This window comes from Lithobates pipiens, unplaced genomic scaffold (assembly GCF_037356315.1).
Source record: "Lithobates pipiens isolate NorthernLeopardFrog02 unplaced genomic scaffold, aLitPip1_a1.2 Scaffold_16, whole genome shotgun sequence".
NCBI classification, from domain to species: domain Eukaryota; kingdom Metazoa; phylum Chordata; class Amphibia; order Anura; family Ranidae; genus Lithobates; species Lithobates pipiens.
The window spans coordinates 451691702-451710968 of NW_027507748.1; the positions used below are offsets into that span (position 1 = coordinate 451691702).

The following is a 19267-nucleotide window of genomic DNA, read 5'->3' on the forward strand; positions in this document are numbered from 1 at the left end:
GAAAGCCATATAAATTGCTTGTTTTTATAGAGCACAAGGTAAAAAAGTTTTAATCTGCTCTGCTTAATAGCACAGGCACACATAACCATTATATCCATAGCCTCTTTCAGATCATATATATAATTTTTTTTTTTTTTTTTTCCAAGTCCTAAGCTGCTAGCCAGGTTTTAAGGGTTACTTGCCATCAGATGCTGGGCGAGGAGGCGGACCATGTGACAGTGAGCTCTGAGAAAACCTGACCATTCAAATAAAAGCTATTACAGTAGACAATCCCTGATGATCCTGCCGGCTTTTCCTCCCATCTCTCTTCCTCTCGGCAATCACAGGGAGAATGGCTCCCAATCGACCCCCGCCTGCTGGCGGTGCTTGCAGCCCCACGCTTGCCAGCAATAATTTTCCACTCACAAAATGGCTAATGGAAAATTTGAGGGCTTTGTATATGTAGGTGTAAGGGTGGGTGTGTGTGTGTTAGGGATTGACTGATTATCGGTAAGGCTGATTATTGCAGTCTGACATCAGCATTTTCTGAAAAATCGGTATTGGTCAGAAACTAGCCCGATATTACCGATTATTGCTTCAAGGGGTTTTACTGGTATGATGCAGGCATCACCCCGGTACCGTTCTTTAGAGCGGACGGTTGGCTTTATTGTAATAACAACCGATGTGGCTCAGCAGCCGCTCAGCTCTTATTACAGACAGCAGGCGGGGACATCCATCTCCTTCCGCCGTCCCACCGGGAGGCCCAAGCAACCAGCCGGCACACCCGCTGGCTGGCCGAAGACCTGAAAAAAGCCAATGCTTCGTTGGGGTCTCGGATCTAGTAACCCGGAAGCAACGTCATGACATCACTTCTCAGATTACTGGCATCTTAAAGGTGTCAGTTTAAAAAAAATATATAGAAATTATTCAAAAGCAGATCTTGATGTTTTGAATACTTTCTAGTGGAGTGGTTTGGGGTCTTATAGACCCCCAATCCCTCCATAAAGAGTACCTGTCACTGCCTACTGTCACAAGGGATGTTTGCATTCCTTTTGACAGCAATAACAACAGTGATTAAAAAAAAAAAAAATGTGTACTTTTTTAAATTTATTTTTTCATGTACAGAATATCAGCAGACATTATGAGCTATTGTCCTGAGAGGTTGCCGAAATATCGGTATTGTATCGGCACCGAAAAAAAAAGATTTTGATCAATCCTGTGTGTGTGTGTGTATAATATATAAAAAAAATCTCTCTATCAATTCTGTAATATATTCCACAAAAAGACCCATTGACTTCTTTCCTATTTTAGATTACAGGAAAATAAGTTGCTACATTTTACAGTTCTGCTTTTAAAGAGATTGTTCCTCCCTGAATAATGAAGTGAATATATAGTGACTTAAATGCTCACTAATCATATCCTGTTAAAGTTCTGCAAACTACAAAGGTTTTAGGAACTGCGCTCTAAAGAAAAAAAATATATATTTGTGTCTTTTTTTTTTTTTTTCTTATGTTTTAATAAGAATAATTAGTATTGCTTAGAGGTAATTAGTTCCTGGGTGATGTATGTGTGTATATTTACAGAATATTATAAATAATCAGAAATGGCAGTACACTGATTTTCCCAGTAATGAGCTGTACAGGGGGGTGTCTGGCTGACCAATGGGGTACAGGCAGGCGGTGCTATCAAGTAGAATGTAAATAAGAAAATTGATCATGATGGGATGTGCTTCCATGCCTAGCAAGGTCCTTTTAAAATAGGGAAACTCGCAGGATCACCAGGTATTTCACACAAAGGAAGCAATGAAAGGACAAAATTATACTTTTTAGCACAAGTACATAGTACAACAGACACATACCAGAAATCTGACATGTTGGGGCAACACACTTTACCTACTTCAGGCCCCAGAAGGATTTACCCCCTTCCTGACCAAGCCATTTTTTGCGATACTGCACTGCGTCTCTTTAACTGACAATTGCGTGGTCGTGCAACATTGTACTCAAACAAAAAAAGAGAATTTTTTTCACTTTTTGCTATAATAAATATCCCCCAAAAATCTCTAAAAAACAAAACAAAAACGAATTTCTTCCTCAGTTTAGGCCAATATGTATTCTTGTACATATTTTTGGTTAAAAAAAAACACAATAAGCATATATTGATTGGTTTGTGCAAAAGTTATCGCGTCTACAATATAGGATATAGATTTATGGCATTTTTCTACATTTTTTTTATTTTTATTTTTTTCTTTTCTTTGTAGTAGCGGCAATCTGTTTTTTTTTTTTTTTTTTTTTGTTTTTTTTTCTTATTGTGACCGCGACATTGCGGCGGACAGATCGGACACTTTTGACACTATTTTGGAATCATTGACATTTATACAGCAATCATTGCTATAAAAGTGCACTAATTACCGTGTAAATGTCACTGGCAAGGAAGGGGTTAACTGCTCTAATTGTAGGGGCGCTGGGCTCACTAGAACATGACTGGAAGCAGTAGATCCCTGTCATGTTGCTAGGCAGAACAGGGAAATGCCTTGTTTACCAAGGCATCTCCCGTTCTGCCTCTCAGTGCCACGATCGCAGGCCACCGACGGACATAAAATCCACGGGACCCGCGGGCATGCGCCCACTAGCTACCGATGACAGAGTGACGTACGGGTAAGTGGTTTTGCGCACCATTGTGCCACTTTGCTAACCTATATCGGCGTGAGTCGGTCAGCAAGTGGGTAAAGCAGAATTCCGAGCAAAAATCAAAATCTCAATATTTTTCTTTTTAAATTAGCCTTGTAGCAGCAAGTCATGGGCACAGTTGAACAACCTTCACTTCCTGAGATCCTGGTTTTAGTGTTCTCCCTCAGATGGCTAACCATAGTAAAGCGTGGAATTCTTCTACAGCTTCTATGAATGGAGGATGGTCGCTTGATTAAAAGGTCTGCCCCCTCCATTCATAGATCATGTTTCATTCATACATTCTGTAGTATGGCTACTATGAATGGAGGGGGTGGGTGGAAAGGCCGGGCATAGTCGGTGCCCGTCACAACTCCCTCATCTCTTTTTTATTTTCTTTTTTTCTTTTTCTTTTTAGCCTCCTTTGCTCTAGAACAGGGGTCTGCAAACTATGGCCCTCCAGTTGTTCAAGAACTACAACTCCCGTCATGCCTAGTCATGTCTGTGCATGTCAGAGTTTTACAATGCCTCATGGGACATATAGTTTTGCAACAGCTGGAGGGTGGAGGGCCATAGTTTGGAGATCCCGCTGTAGAGGTTTACTGTGATCGGGGTTGTGTTTCAGAGGATAAAAATTTCAAGGGGAGCAGGCATCAAAAACCCAAGGAACACAGCGGATTAATATCAAATCGAGACAATTGTGCTGTTTTTTTTATTTTTTTTATTTTTTTTTGGTTTTCTTTTGTTACTTAGGCTTTTAAAGGTGATTCATAACGGCAATCTGTAACGTAGCTGCTTTAAAAAAAATGCAGAACTTAATTATTTTTTTTTGTTTTTAATTTGTGATGACTTGTCCTATGATAGAATTCTTGACCAACATCTTTACTGCTTACTTCCTGCCATGGACACTCGCTCTTATTTATATACAGTATATTTTATTATATCTTTTCATGTGACAGTGAAGAAATAACACTTTGTTACAATGTAAAGTAGTGAGTGCACAGCTTGTATAACAGTGTACATTTGTTGTCCCCTCAAAATAACTCAACACACAGCCATTAATTAATTCTAAAAGTAAGGGATTTGGCGCTGCTTACAACAAATATTTAAAAATCGTGTTGCCATATACAAATGATTGTTTTTTTTTTTTTTTTTTTTTTATGTGTGAATATCCTAAATCTTATATCATAACTAAAGTAATAGCAAACTGAAAAAAAATATGAACTTGTGTCTGTTGTATCTATTAAATGATGCCTGAAAAAAAATCCTTAATAAATCAAGTAACATAAAAATACAAATCAAAACCAATATAAAAAAACAACCCAATATAAAAGTCAAAATCTGTGATAAATTACATAATTCAAAAAATCCCAACGTGACTCGTGTAGAATCCAGGTGATGACACTTTATCACAATTTCTGTGCAGAGAAAAAAGGTGACTTTTCCGTGCTCCCCCTTTTGTTTTATGCACTCACCAGAAAGCCCTACCCCTGCAGGGGTAAAGAGCGTGTAGTCAGATATGCCTCTTGTCCTGGTGTCCCAATGATCAATAGGACCTCCTGCTCCGTGGTGTTGCTTATGTAATAGGGTGTCCACATAAAATTAATAGTAGAAATGGGCACTTGTAGCATAAATCCAGTATAAACAACATTTATTTTTCAAAAGTAAAATCTTTTTAAAAAGGAGCTCCAATTGCCCAAATTGGTATAGGCATTTGAACAGTTTCCAGGGTCTGGATGGCGTGTGTTCCACAGACCATAGCGCAAAAACCGGAAGTGCCGTGAATGCGTACCAAGTCCCAACTTCTGCGTTTCGTCATTGGAACTTGTCTGGGGTGTAGCCATCTTGACACACCCCACGTCTTTTATATAGCAGGTGGAGGTGTTGTTGCAGCTGTTTCTTATTAAGCAAAATCCCACTTTAAGAAACATTACAAAAACAAGGGTCTCTACTGTAACAATACGTCCCTAATATATCACAGAGTCCACCATAAAGGATAGATATTGATCGTGAAGGAGAGCATGGATATTGTTCGTACAAAGGACCAAGTATGTAATAAATCACGACATGTGCCTTAGTGGTCTAGATCAATAGTGCGACAATGCACCTCCACTTGCCAGATTACAAACCAGGTATTACTGGGTAAAACTTTATGAAAAATTGTAATTTTAAAAATGAAATTGATATATTCAGAGAGTATAATGAGATTATGTTTCAAAGGTTGCATTCATATAAAATGTGATCAAAAATAAAAAATATATAAAATACGTGTGTGTGTGTGTGTGTGTGTGTGTGTGTGTGTGTGTATATATGTATATATATATATATATATATATATATATATATATATATATATATATATATATAATTATATGTGCATTATAAAAATGTAGACTAGAGTGTTCTAAGGGTGTCAGTGTTTATAACCCCATCATCAAACTAGTCATTGACAAACTCCCTAAACTATTCCAGGGAACTATGGAGAATGTTCTTTAACATTAAAAGAAAGAAACTTAAAATTAGAAAGGCCCTTAGAAATTACACCCGTATCCTTTTGTTGCCCCTCCAATGATCTTTAATTAGATCTATTCCGTAAAAGATTAGCCCTGTAGGGTCCCTTTTTGGTGTACTTCCTTAAAATGCCTTGACAAATTATGTTTGGGGAAGCCTTTCCTTATGTTATTGATATGTTTGCTAATCCTTACACAAAGTGGTATGGTGGTTCTGCCTACATACTATAAGCGGCAAGGATACTCAATAACATATGTCACGTGAATGTAATGAGTTCCCTAATTTGGTATTCTTTGTTATTGGTCTTAGACCTGAAGAATTCTTTTTTTTTTTTTTACCTCTACAAGGTAGGCATTTTTGGCATCTGTAAAACCCTTTCATTTCTGAAAATAATTTGCACGGTTTTTGGAGGGTCAATGTTATGGAGAAAATGGTTTGAGTGTGAGCTCTTTTGTACACAAATCTTGTTTTTGTTTTTTTGGGAAGAATTTTGGATAGAACCCTATCTGACTTCAAAATAGGCCAATATTTCCTGATAATATATTCAATTGACTGGTATTGTCTATTAAAACCGGTAACAAGCTATGTCCGTATGGGAATTTGTATTCTTAATTTTCATCAGTAATTTTGACTCATTCAATACTTCAACCTTCAAATTAGTCAAGGTCTCTTTCCAGTAGCCCTTATCTTCAAATTTCTTGATTTAGAATGTTGGCTTGTACATCAAAGTCTTCTAGAGTGTGACAGTTTTTCCGCATTCTCACCAGCCAGCCCTTATTAGGGAGATTTTCTTTCCACCGTGCCAGTTGAGGTCGGTATATAACCGTTATGATCTGACGCTTTAAAAAATGTTTTGGTGTGTAGTTCACGGTTTTTCTTGAAAATTTGCAAATCTAGATAATCTATCTGCTGTTGATCACTGCTACCGGTAAAAAGGATCCCATATTTTTTCTGGTTCATTTCACCCAGGCATTTTTGGAAGGATTCGGTCGTTTCCTCCCACAAGGTGATTAGATCGTCTATATACCTCCTACAGAATTTGATTTCTGATAGTCTTTTTCCATAGATATTTTTCTTCCCACATGTTCATAAAGAGGTTGGCCACACTGGGGGCATTACGTGCCCCCATGGCCACACCCCTTGTCTGAACATAGTAGCTCCTTTTTATACCAGAAAGAATTGCTTTCCATTGCCATTTTAAGTCCTTCAGGGATGAACCCAATCTATTCCTGCCAGTGTTTTCGTGTAGTGCTTTCTCAACTCCTTCCAAACCATCTTTTTGTATCATACTGGTGTACAATGAGTTGACATCTATAGTGGCAAGAGGACCATTTGCAACCCCTGTAACATTTTGGAGTTCATTTCTAAATTGCATGCTGTCCCTAAGGTATGATTTCCCTTTGAGTACTAAGGGTTTCAAAAACTGGTCAAGGTAGTCTCCTAGTCTGGGGGGGAAAAAAGCGTATTCATTCCACTTATAATAGGGATACCCAGAGGTTTCTCGATTTTCTCTTGTGTATTTTCGGTAAGTAATTACCGGTGTTCTTGTAGATTCTAGAATCGCCTGGATTCTGCACAAGCCACGATTTTTTTGAATTATGGACATTTATTGCGGATAGTTCTTTATCACAGGTTTGGACTTGTATATTGATATTTTTTTTTCTGTATACAACAGACACAAGTTCCTTTTATTTTTTTTCAGTTTGCTTTTACTTTTAGTTATGATATAAGGAGATTTTAGATATTTACGCATAAAAAAAAAAAAAAAATCCTTTGTATATGACACCGCAGTTATAATTGTACACGATTTTTAAATATTTGTTGTAAGCAGTGCCAAATTCCCTTCCTTTTATAATTTAATGCCTGTGGTTTGAGTTATTTTGAAGGGACAGCAAATGTACGCTGTTATACAGTCTGTACACTCACTACTTGTAGCAAAGTGTCATGTCTTCAGTGTTTTCACATGAAAAGATAAAATAAAATATTTACAAAAATGTGAGGGCCTTTTGTAAGATACTGTGTGTGTGTGTGTGTGTGTGTGTGTGTGTGTGTGTGTGTATATATATATATATATATATATATATATATATATATATATATATATATATATATATATATATATATATATATATATATATATATATATATAATTTTTTTTTTTCTCTTATAGAGAAAATATGACTACAAATTTTCACAATTAAAAAAAAAAAAAATAATAATAATTCAGTTCACATGTCTGCAGGAGCTGTTGCATGTATCCAAATTTAGAGGCGATGTGTTCATATCTATGCACCAGCCCCTGCCACATGTCAAACTTTGACATGCAGTTGTGTCCGTGTCGGTGATGTGTGTGCATCCACTTTTATGGGCTGCCTGCATGTAGCTCCAAGGCACACATTTGCCAGTGGCTCTGCACAGAGAACTGCAGTAATCTGCCATCTGAATGAGCCAGCCCTAAGGCTGAATATGGCTTTCCTTATTCCACTTGACTTTTTTTGCCCTGAAGATCATCTCTTGCATCTAGGTGTGTAAATGTAGGCTTTGTATTGTGTTAAACATCTAGCAAAGGACATTGTGATGTACACGTTAATGGTCGATGTATATCCAGAAAACATGAATATTGTTGTTCCCCGGTGTTGTATCTCATCTAGTCCAATGTTTGAATAATCTTCCGTTATGAAGGAATGCTTCTGGTCTAGTCACAACTCTGAGTTGGTGAATGTTGTCTTTGTGTAAGTCAATTGGGGAAGCTAAAACTGAGCACAAAACACAGAGCTGCTGTTACAGAGCTCCCATAGCTTTAACCTGAGTGTATATAAGGAAGTCGGCAGCCAAACTTGCTCAATAGTGGCTTTCTTGTGTCTAAACCTCAAGTTTTCAAACTTTCAGATGTCGCCTTTCTCTGTTGACCGAGTGCATAAAACATAAGAATACTTTTAAGAAATACCATACAAACTGCCTAAATATTTTAAACAAATTAGGTGTTTTTGTTTGTGGCACATAATCTCCATACCATAACCCTTAGGTTTTCATTAACTCGAGCATAATTGAATATTTATAGAGATCTTTTTGTTTGTGTTAATTTTAAACAATGTATATTCCTCCATGGTAGTACATAGGAAAAATCTTAAAGCCGGAGTAAAAAGCGGGAGTCCGCCGGGAGTTCCGCCGTGTTTTTTTTTTTTTTTTTAAAAGCCAGCAGCTACAAATACTGCAGCTGCTGACTTTAAAAATAATGACACTTACCCGCCCGGCGCGCCCGCGATGTCGGCACCCGAAGCCGATCTCTCGATCGTCTCTCGGGTGCTGCCGCCGCCATCTTGGGTATGGGAATCAGGAAGTGGAGCCTTTCGGCTTCATTTCCCGGTTCCCTACTGCGCATGCGCGAGTCGCGCTGCGCAATAAGGATGGTCCCCGCTGTCTCTGGGATCCGTGTGTTTCCCAGGAGGCAGCGGGGGACCTTCGGAAAGGGGCGTACCTTCTGCAGAATCTACGCCGGAAGTGGGTGCAGATAGCTGTACTATACAGGTACCTGCACCCCCCCTCCCCCCTGAAAGGTGCCAATTGTGGCGCCGGAGGAGGGGAGGATTCCAATGAGCTGAAGGTCCACTTTAGGGTGGACCTCCGCTTTAACTCCAAGCAGCTCTGCTTTATTGATACAACATTATGTATTTTTTTTTTCTAATTACAAGCAGCGTAAGTACTTAGGTTTAAAGTGTTGCTAAACCCACAACTGTAAAATCAGTCTGTACATGCAGTAAAGCATGCTTGTTAAACTCACTGTGGAGCCTAAGGGGTTAATTCTACGCATTGTGTAAAACAAAAAAAAAGGCTGTTTGGTTTTGTTTTCTCTGTTCCGCCCCTTCTTCCACTGCCCCCAATTCATCTCCTGTTAGTACAGATTGCCTGGGGGCACTCTGCACATGCTCAATTTTGTGTGTATTGCTAGAGGGTTTTTTTTTTTTTTCTCATAACAACGTTTTTTTATTAATTAAACCATGGTACAGACAGTCAAAGCACGGTGTACATTACATGAACATACAATAATGAACAGCACAGGCAACATGGTATAACATTGCAACACATCATACATCAATCAATGGTGACCCCATAAGAGGGCAATTCATATGCATCAGACAAGGAAATGAGGAATATAGCCCAGTTCTAACCAACTGATCCATGGCAGCATATACATCACTTGTCTACCCGCATGAGTCTGCATCATTTAACCATTTGTCCCATACTTTATGATACTTGGCTTGGCAGCCCCTGTTGTTGTACATACCGCCATCCGGGGGGACTGTGGACGAGTATAACTCAGAAAAAAATTCCTGAACTTAAAGCGGTTCTTCACCCTAAAGGGGAAGTTCCGCTAGTATTATCCCTCCCCCCCTCCGGTGCCACAATCGGCACCTTTCGGGGGGGAGGGGGGTGCAGTTACCTGGATAATCCAGGTAACTGCACCCACTTCCGGCCAGACCGCGGCAGACCCCCGCATCGCTCCGCCCCCCCCCCCGTTGTGTTCTGGGAAACGCACAGTTCCCAGAGACACAGCGGGGGACCATAAGAGAAGCGCAGCGCAACTCGCGCATGCGCAGTAGGGAACCGGGCAGTGAAGCCCTCATGCTTCACTTCCCGATTCCCTGACAGAGGATGGCGGCGGTGGCTGCAGCGAGACAAGCGATCGCTCGTCATCTGCCGCCGACATCACTGGAACCTGGGACAGGTAAGTGTGATATTATTAAAAGTCAGCAGCTGCAATATTAGTAGCTGCTGGCATTTAATATTTTTTTTTTTAGGTGCAGCTGCTCTTTAAGTGTCACCTCCGGCGGGTCCGTCACCAGAGTGCCTCCCGGCTGCGCAAGGAGATAACCACCAGGGGTCTATCCTCCCCACAGGACCGGTATGATAGCAGTTTGCCCGCCTTTTCCCCATGTTCAAAAAACGATTGCCGAAGAAAAAATTGCTTTCGTTTGGCCTTTTCATATTGTATGGTTTCTACCACTCTAGTTTGAAGCCTAAGGCCACGTACACACGGGCGGACTGTCTGGCCAACTAAGTCCGTCAGACAATCCGACAGACAGTCCGTCCTACTTTTGAATGAACAGACTTGACCACACACGATGAACAGACAGTCTGCTGAAAGCTTGCGCGATGACGTGTACAGCACGTATGACGGGACTAGAAATACGACGTCTAATACACTGCAATGCAACCTTCGGCCGTGTAAATCCTTTCTGAGCATGCGCCATACTTAGTCCATCCAACTAGCCTACTCACGAGTGGACTGTCCGCTGAAACCAAAGTTGGACGGACAATATTACGGAAATTCCGAAAGACTTAGTCCACCAGACTGTCCGCTGAAAAAGTCCGCTGAAGCCCACACACGAGCGGACTGTCCGCTGAAACACGTTTCAGCGGACTAAGTTGGACAGACAGTCCTCCCGTGTGTACGCGGCCTAAGATTAGCATTAGCGGGCCAAGGATCCTGCATAAGATTTTGTTCCATCATAAACAGAGCAGTGCAGCGCTGAAACAAACCCCCCTATTAGTACTATATAAAGTCTCTCAAGATAAACAACAACTTAAAAAGGAAAATGATACAAAGTGAATGAACAGTCTATGATGTTACTGATCGACAATCCTTCATTCTTTTCAGTGGATAGAATGCATACTGATATCCTTAATCACCAGAAAACAGGTGCTCCCACCACCAGACAGCCAAACCGCTCACCGTAAAGAATTGACCCCCTGAGGCCGCGTACACACGCGCGGACTGTTGGCCCAACTTTGTCCGTCCAACAGTTTGAGCGAACAGTCCGCTCAAACTTAGCATGGACGGACATGGCCACACACGACGGACGAACAGTTTGCTGAAACCGTGCGCGATGACGTGAACGGCACATACGACGGGACGAAAAATACGACGTCCTATACACTGCAATGCAACCTTCTGACGTGGAAATCCTTTCTGAGCATGCGCGAGACTTAGTTGGCCGAACAAGCCTACACACGAGCGAACAGTCCGCTGAAACCTTGTTTCAGCGGACAGTTTTTCGGAATTTCCGTAAGACCTTGTTCGGCCAACTGTCCGCTGAAACTGTCCGCTGAAGCCCCACACACGAGCGGACTGTCCGCCCAAACACTGTTCAGCGGACAAGGTTGGGCGAACAGTCCGCGCGTGTGTACGCGGCCTGACTGAACAGATAGGTCAAATGGAGCATTCACCACTGCCAGTGGTCATATACCAGGATTCAGGTGGATCATAAAGGTGTAACTCAGCTCCTTGGATATCACAGCGTTGTCATCAATGATGGCTCTAACTCCCCACATGGACATTATAAAATAGAAAAATATATAGTGCAGACTGTATAGATAATAAAAACTAATTTTATTTCCAAAAGACAGGTACTCACATACAGAGCACTACAACTACTGCTGGATTATAAGCATGGATGAACAAAGTTCACTTAAACAATGCAGTAAGGTGGTTGCAGTGACATTCCAGGGTCCTCCCGCATGCGTATCGTCCTAAACGGGACTTCATCAGCGGATGAAGTCCCGTTTTCTGTTTTCTGTGATTTCGACGGCGACATAGTGTTTAGCTTGCCGGGAAGGCAGTCAGGTAAGTAGCGCGAGTATTTGCCGGCTATAGTTTGCAGGATGGTGCGGATAGCGGGATAACCGAGCGGAGCTCCGTGAGATGCGTCCTACTCCATGCGCTCGCAGGCCACGCCCCTCCATTGCTAGAGTTTATTTTTGTTTTGGGAGGGGGCATGTTTTTAGCACAGGGCAAATCAGCACTGTCCAGACAGAGGGTCAGGGATCATGTAGCCTTATAGAATAGTGGAGAATGAAAACTCCTTCTACGAGCTTTATCAAGTGCTGTTAGATGTTACAAGACTGCTACCTGCTGCTGATGAGAAAAGGTATTTAGCAGTTATGACAGCAGGCAAGGTAAAATCGCATGGTTGCATCCAGGATGGAAGATATGTATGCCCTACACTCAGGCTTTATGCCAACTTATACCACTAGAGGGAGTGCTGGGAGTCCTGCAGGGGAAGAGTTAATGAGCCCAGCTGAAGTGGGCTCATTAAGACCTCTACAAAAACCCCCAGAATGCTTAGGGAGATGCTCTATCCTGTAACCAGTTCTGTGTTTGTGTAGACTGGGGAGTGTGGCATCTGTCCTGTGTGGTGAGTCAACGCCTGTTTGGCAAACACAAAAAACGGAGAGATAGGGACTGGGGCAGCACCAGGCTGTACCTAGTTAGATGAGGAGTCTACGTGTGTAGTAAGCTGTCAAGCTGACCAGGATTTGGTTTCCTGTTTTTTTGTTTTGCTGTTATATTTTTCACTGTATATAGTATAAATAAACAGCTCCTTTGGTTTTTTTTTCACCTACAAAAGCTGTTTGCTGTGCCTGATTGTGTGGTGCATCCATCCAGGGGGTCACACACACTAACCTCTTTACACAGTTTATATTTCCTAATAATATATAGTAAAACCTTGGTTTGTGAGTAACTTGGTCTGCGAGTGTTTTACAAGAGCAGCAATTATTATTTTTTAATAAATTTTACCTTGGTAAACTAGCGAGGGCTTGCAATACAAGTATCTTTGGATCCGACTTGTGAGAGTCCAATATGTAGATATTTGCCAGCACACCTAAGATCTTTAATTTTGTTATCGCATGCCTGATGTGAAGATGATCCTTGGTGTGTTGGCAAATATCTACATATCGCATGGGTTCCAGTATACAGCTGCCTGTCACTACAGCACCCGATACTTTTAGAGCTTATTCCAGGAACATGTATGATGGGAATATGGACTGTGGATTGTGACACTCCAAGTCGTGTGACATGTGAAATCCCACGTTGGTCAATTAGAGTGGTCTTCATTTGCACTACTGAAGTCACTCTGACTTTAGAAAAGTTTCCTGTACTATTTCAATGCAACATCTTTCCGACTTGTGCCCATAAACTTTAGCCACTTCACATAAATCCCCATTCTGGTATGTCTGCTTGAGGAAGAGGATTTATCGGGGTAGAGCCTGCAGGCTCTACCCTGATACCGTTTTAACGGAACAGGTGGTCAGTCTTCTGGTGATAACAGCCGATTTGGTTGGAAACAGCTCAGCCGCTATCCCAGGCAGTTCCCCCAACCCCCCCCCCCCCCCTCCTGCCATTGTCCGCCACTCTTACCTAACATCCCGTCCCACCGGGAGACCCGATCCATGTTTCAGCACGACCGCCCGGCTGGGCTGTCACCTGAATGAAGCCTGATTTGGCTTCAATCGGGTCTCCATCGTAAAATTCCAGAAGCGACATCACAACGGCACTTCCGGCACTTTACTTAGCTTCCAATAGCTCTGATTTAAAGAAATTACAGTGTTCGTAATCACCGATTTTGGTGATCTGAATACTTTTGAAGTGAAAAGAAGGTATTTGTGATCTTTTAGACTCCCCGATCCTTCCATAAAGAGTAGCCTATTTCTGCGACAATGTTTACGGGCCTTGTGACCACAGTAAAAGTGATATTTAACTTTTTTTTTTTTTAAAGTGACCGTGTTAAAAAATAAGAAACACACACACACACATATTTAAAGCACCCTCGTCCCTGCGTACTCGCACAGCAAGTAAACCGCATATGTAAGTCGCTCCCGCAAATGTAATCGGTGTTCAAATTGAACATGTGAGGCATCTCCACAATTGTCAGAGTGTGAGCAATAATTCTAGCACAAGACCTCCTCTATAACTCTAACCTGGTAATCGTTAACATTTTTTTAAAGTGTTACCTATGGAGATTTTTAAGTGCCGTTGTTTGTTACCATTCCACGAGTGTGCACAATTTTCAACCGTAACATGTTTGCAATCTATTTACTTGGCGTAACATCCTCTTTCACAATATACAAAAAACTGTGCTAACTTTACTGCTTTTTCTTCTTTTTTTTTTAATTTGAAAAAATATTATTTTTTCCCAAAAAAATTGTGTTTGAAAGACCTCTGCGCAAATGCCGTGTGACATAAAATATTGCAACGACTGCCAATTTATTCTCCAGAATCTTTGCTAAAAAAAATTATATATATTTATTATAATATACTTGGAGGTTCCAAGTTATTTTCTAGCAAAAAAATACTGATTTTTAACTTGTAAACAAGAAGTGTCCAAAAATTGGCTTGGTCTGTGGTTAAGGACTCATGCACACTGCAGCTCAAAGAAGCGACTCCTACAGGCTTTTGAGCTGTTGTTTTCTCTGCCTGGAAACTCCCCTCTGTTAGCCAATGTATTCATGCACACTATGGCTTTTTCAGGAGTTTACAGGCAGAAGAAAACCCACCAAACTCGTGTTTTTTGAGAGGAGCTTTCAAGCAGAAAAGATACTTAAAGCGGGATTCCACCCTAAAGTGGAACCTCCGCTGATCGGATCCCCCCCCCCCCCTCCGGTGTCACAATTGACACCTTTCAGGGGGGAGGGGGGTGCAGATACCTGTCAAAGACAGGTATTTTCACCCACTTCCGGGCATAGACTCCCGTGGGAGTCTACGCCATTTCCTGCCCTGCCGCGCTGTCTGCTGGGACACACACGGGTCCCAGTGACAGCGCGGAGATTTCCTATTGCGCAGCTCGCGCATGCGCAGTAGGGAACCGGGAAGTGAAGCCGATTCGCTTCACTTCCTGATTCCCTCACCTAGAATGGTGACTACAGCAGCCGAGAGCCGAGCGATCGATGGGCCTTGGCTGCCGGCATCGCTCGATCCCGGGACAGGTGAGTGTCCATTTATTAAAAATCAGCAGCTGTAGTATTTATAGCTGCTGGCTTTTAATATATATTTTTTTTTTTTTGGTGGAATCCCTCTTTAAGTGCCCAAAAAACATCTCTATTTCTTATGGGGAAATTCACTTTGATATACGAGTGCTTTGGATTACAAGCACGTTTCCAGAACAAATTATGCTCGCAATTCAAGGTTTTACTGCAATTGCATTTCTGTGTACTGGGAGACCAGATATAGTGAATGCAGGGTCCTGGGTAGGGATGAGCTCAGGCGTGTTTGCATATTCCACGTGCAGAGCCCACCTGGAAGTCGGCGCAGCGCTGCACTAATCGCAGGCAGTGAGACATTGCCCGATCTCTGCAGCTGCACATCGGGGCAATGTCTAACTGCCTGTGATTAGCGCAGTGATGTGCCGACTTCCTGGCGGGCTCTGCATGTGGACCATGCAAACACGCCTGAGCTCATCCTTAGTCCTGGGTTTAGTAACACTTTTTAAGTTGGTCAGCCTTGTGCAAAACAAGAGGAAAAGCAGCGTGACCAGCTGAGAGACAGCTGAGTCTGCGGCTTCGCCTTTTCACTGTCCAATCAAAGCTAGTAGAGGGACAGAACCTGTAAGTATACCACACTTGTTGGGGAAAAAACAATCCTCTCTAGGTGATCAATGTGCATTTCAGTGATTTTGTTTATTTAGATGTTTACCTGGTGTTCAGCTGGAACATATATAGGACAAATGCGCATACTTTGACAAAACTGCATATATTCTAAGTTGCATTGAATATATATTTTACGAATAATAACATTGCACTGATGTTTGTCTTTTTACATCACAGGTAGATCCAAAGGACTACATGTTTAATGGCTTAAAGGACCAGACAGTAGGACGGTTGCCAGATAAAGTCGCAGGCCAACAATTTGTAATACAGGAATGTGAGAACTGCAACATCTATATACTTGACCATTCTGCAACCATCACTATTGATGACTGTACAAACTGCCGTATCTTCTTAGGGCCTGTAAAGGGCAGCGTGTTCTTTCGTGACTGTAAAGATTGCAAATGCATTGTGGCCTGTCAGCAGTTCCGCACTAGAGACTGCAGGAAAATGGATATATTTTTATGCTGCGCCACACAGCCAATCATAGAATCCTCCACTGGAATGAAGTTTGGATGTTTCCAGTTCTACTACCCAGAACTAGCAGCGCAGTTCAAAGATGCAGGGCTGAGCATCTTCAACAACACATGGAGCAACATCCACGACTTCACCCCCGTGTCCGGAGAGACAAATTGGAGTCTTCTTGCAAGTAACACTGCAGTGCAAGATTGTGTGCCCCTTCCTGACTCAGAGGAACTGAAAGCAGTACGAATTTCTACAGATAGTAACCGGAGCATAGTGCCAGTCACTTGGGGACAGCGTCCGAAAACAAGTGATGAGTCCTGCTTGGTGGTTTTCTTTGCTGGAGATTACACCATAGCCAATGCCAGAAAGATGATTGATGAGGTAATGAGGAAGTTTTACCTAGAAAAGCTCCTAGAGTTTCTTGCATTGATACTAAAGTATCTCGGGGAAATGCCAACTAGTTTGGCAGCTTGGATATTTATGCAAACATTTTGGGCAAGGCGAGACACTGCATGTCAGCACAAATACGTTCCTGACATGTTACAATATATATATATAGCAGCAGTAGTATTTCCCAAAGTTCTGCATTTTAATCATTAAAAGGCAATCTTTGAACTGGAATCAAGTGCCTTTGCCTAGGCTGTAAGGATGTCAGCAATTTTGAATAGTGCTTTCTCCAGGATTCACATGATTGTCATCTCTGAACCAGCATCTCAAACTAGGAAGTAGAATCCGTTTTAATGATGTCTGAAAAATGATGGCATCATCCTTTTGGAAATAAAAATGTATGCGGGAATTGTCAGGGAAAGTACTAAGATCTTCAAAAGTGTTACTGTTACTCATTACTTGGCATGCAATTCATAGGTTCGTAGGTTTATTAGTGTATTTTCACTTTTGCAGCCACATTGGGACAACACCTGGTTTATATTTGGTACATGTTCTCATCCACATAGCATAATGTCAAAAAAGATTTCAAAATGGTAGCTTACTATTTCATATGCACTTATGATCCTTCTTAGTGCTCTACGTTTGAGGGGGGCAGGGGAGCTGTGTTTTGCCATAATAGACCCTTTCTGTACTGTGCTGCCAGATGTCATTATCTGTGTAAAGTAAATTTGAACACAGTCTAACAAAGGCCTAAAGAAGTTGTTCAGTCTGGGCAAAAAAAACAACCTAAATGTTAGCGGCTACAAATCTTGCAGTTGCTGACTATTAATATAAGGTCACTTACCTATTCAGGGATCTAGCATCATCCTCCCCCCTAATTCTTCACTGGCCTAACTGGGCAGCCGGCTATGCAGCTTTTGGCTTCTTAGCTGACTGTCCACTGTGCATGCACTAGAATAGAGAATAGTCTTGCAGTCTTCTGGGACCTGTGATGAGGCGATCTGGGCCGAAGTGGCAGCTGGTATCTGTCAAAACCAGTTACCTGTGCCCTCAACCCCCCCCCCCCCCCCCCCCCTAAGTACATGCCAAATATGGGGGAGGAAGAGCAGTGAACTTAATACAGATCTTCTCCTTGTGGGTGCAAAGCCAAAGTTGCCCTTTTTTATTGAACTACCGTCTCCTTGGCCTTTCAATTGGGATAGACTCACTATGAACTTGTCAGGCACCCATCCTAAGAAACTAAGAAATATTTTTACATTTCCTTTTAGTATGCTGTGTGAATGGGAACACATAAACCTATAGTGGGGTTTTCTCAAATTTGATTGCAAAAGAAATACGTTTTATGGCATTTATTTAAATCTTACCCAGGATTGTGGTTTTTTTTTTTCTAGAAAGATGGCACAAATGACAAAAGAATCCGGTTTATTTAAATGAGCAGTGACTAAATTGGTGCGGTAGCTCAAAATTTTAGTTTACTTTTTTTAAATATAGGACAATTGTAATAATAAAATGATTGCATGTTGATTGTGACAAGCCTATAACACTATATATATATATATATATATATATATATATATATATATATATATATATATATATATATATATATATATATATATATATATATATTATTTTTTTTTAACCATTTCCTTAAATTACAGATGGTTGGCAAAGATTTCATACTTATCCAGACAAAGGAAGTTGCAATGAAACCTGAAGATGCAAGAAGAGTCTTTAGAGACCAAGCCACAGAATTCCTTCCATTATTGGAGAAGGGTAAAACATTTGATAGTTTTATATGTACTGTAGCACCCTGAATGAATTTGATGTGGAATTCAGGAGACAATAAATCCAGTTGCTTTTTTACAAAAATAAGCCAGTCTCTCCTTGAAAAAATTGTAAATTCTGCATTTTTTGTGGAATGGTAACAATGAACGTTACACAAAACTGTAAACAACTGTCTCTAAAAATCTGGAGGTTTTCATTTTTTACTCATAGCCATCAGTTTATAAAAGACCCCCCAAACTATACATTTTTTTTTTATTTTTTTTTATTTTTTTTCTAAAAGCACATGACCTGTATTAAAGAAAAAAAAAGTGTGCTATGATTTTTAGGCCCAACAGTGGCTGTACAAATGTTTAAATCTCAGTTTTCACCCCCTGCATTCCCATGTAGTAAATGCGGCCTTAATGTAATATACCCCGCTTTTTATTTATTTTTATTTTTTATTTTTTTGACAGGGAATGAGTTTTCAGTCTACAGCCTCAGCTATATTGCAAATGAATGAATAGAAGTCTCTGTACAGAGGCTGCTAGTCATTTAACAACTGAAGCATAGGAAACATGGTTTACAGTGCTTGAGTAATGAATGAACACAGGAGAAATCTGTACTGTTCGCTCACTGTGTTCACTCAGGAAAGGAAAGGGGCTGGTAAACATATGTTTGCCAGCCCAAAAGTGACCATGAGCTTATAGCAGAGGGAGGAATGCTAGGTCTCTATGGCATACTGACCTAGCCAGCTGGAGTCCGTTCTGCAGGTCAGTACGCGGTGTAGACCTGGCAGCAAAAGGGTTAAAGGTGCTTTTTATGTACAACTAAAAGTACCTAAATCTGCATTGAAATCCGGCTCTATCTTCCCTTATACAGAAGCACTGAGACTACGAGAGGGAGGACAGTGTTGGGAATTAGGCTTTGCTATGCAGCTGTACTGACAAGGAATATGCTGGTAGCAAGGAGATTGAGAAGAATTGGTGACTTGGGTTGCTGCTGATTCATTGTCCAGTCAGCAGGCTGCAGCATGAAGGTGACACCAATTTGTTCTTATAAAGTGGTTTCGCCCC

At 41.2% G+C, this 19267-nt stretch overlaps 1 protein-coding gene across 1 annotated transcript in view; it reads left to right on the forward strand.

Moving 5' to 3' along the window:
• RP2 (RP2 activator of ARL3 GTPase) overlaps nucleotides 1-19267 on the forward strand; it is a 39062-nt gene that overhangs the window by 3769 nt on the left and 16026 nt on the right. Inside the window, exons 2-3 of the mRNA XM_077482801.1 lie at nucleotides 15756-16421; nucleotides 18089-18203. Of these exons, the coding sequence (XP_077338927.1) occupies nucleotides 15756-16421; nucleotides 18089-18203 (781 nt within the window). The remainder of the gene's footprint in view (nucleotides 1-15755; nucleotides 16422-18088; nucleotides 18204-19267) is intronic.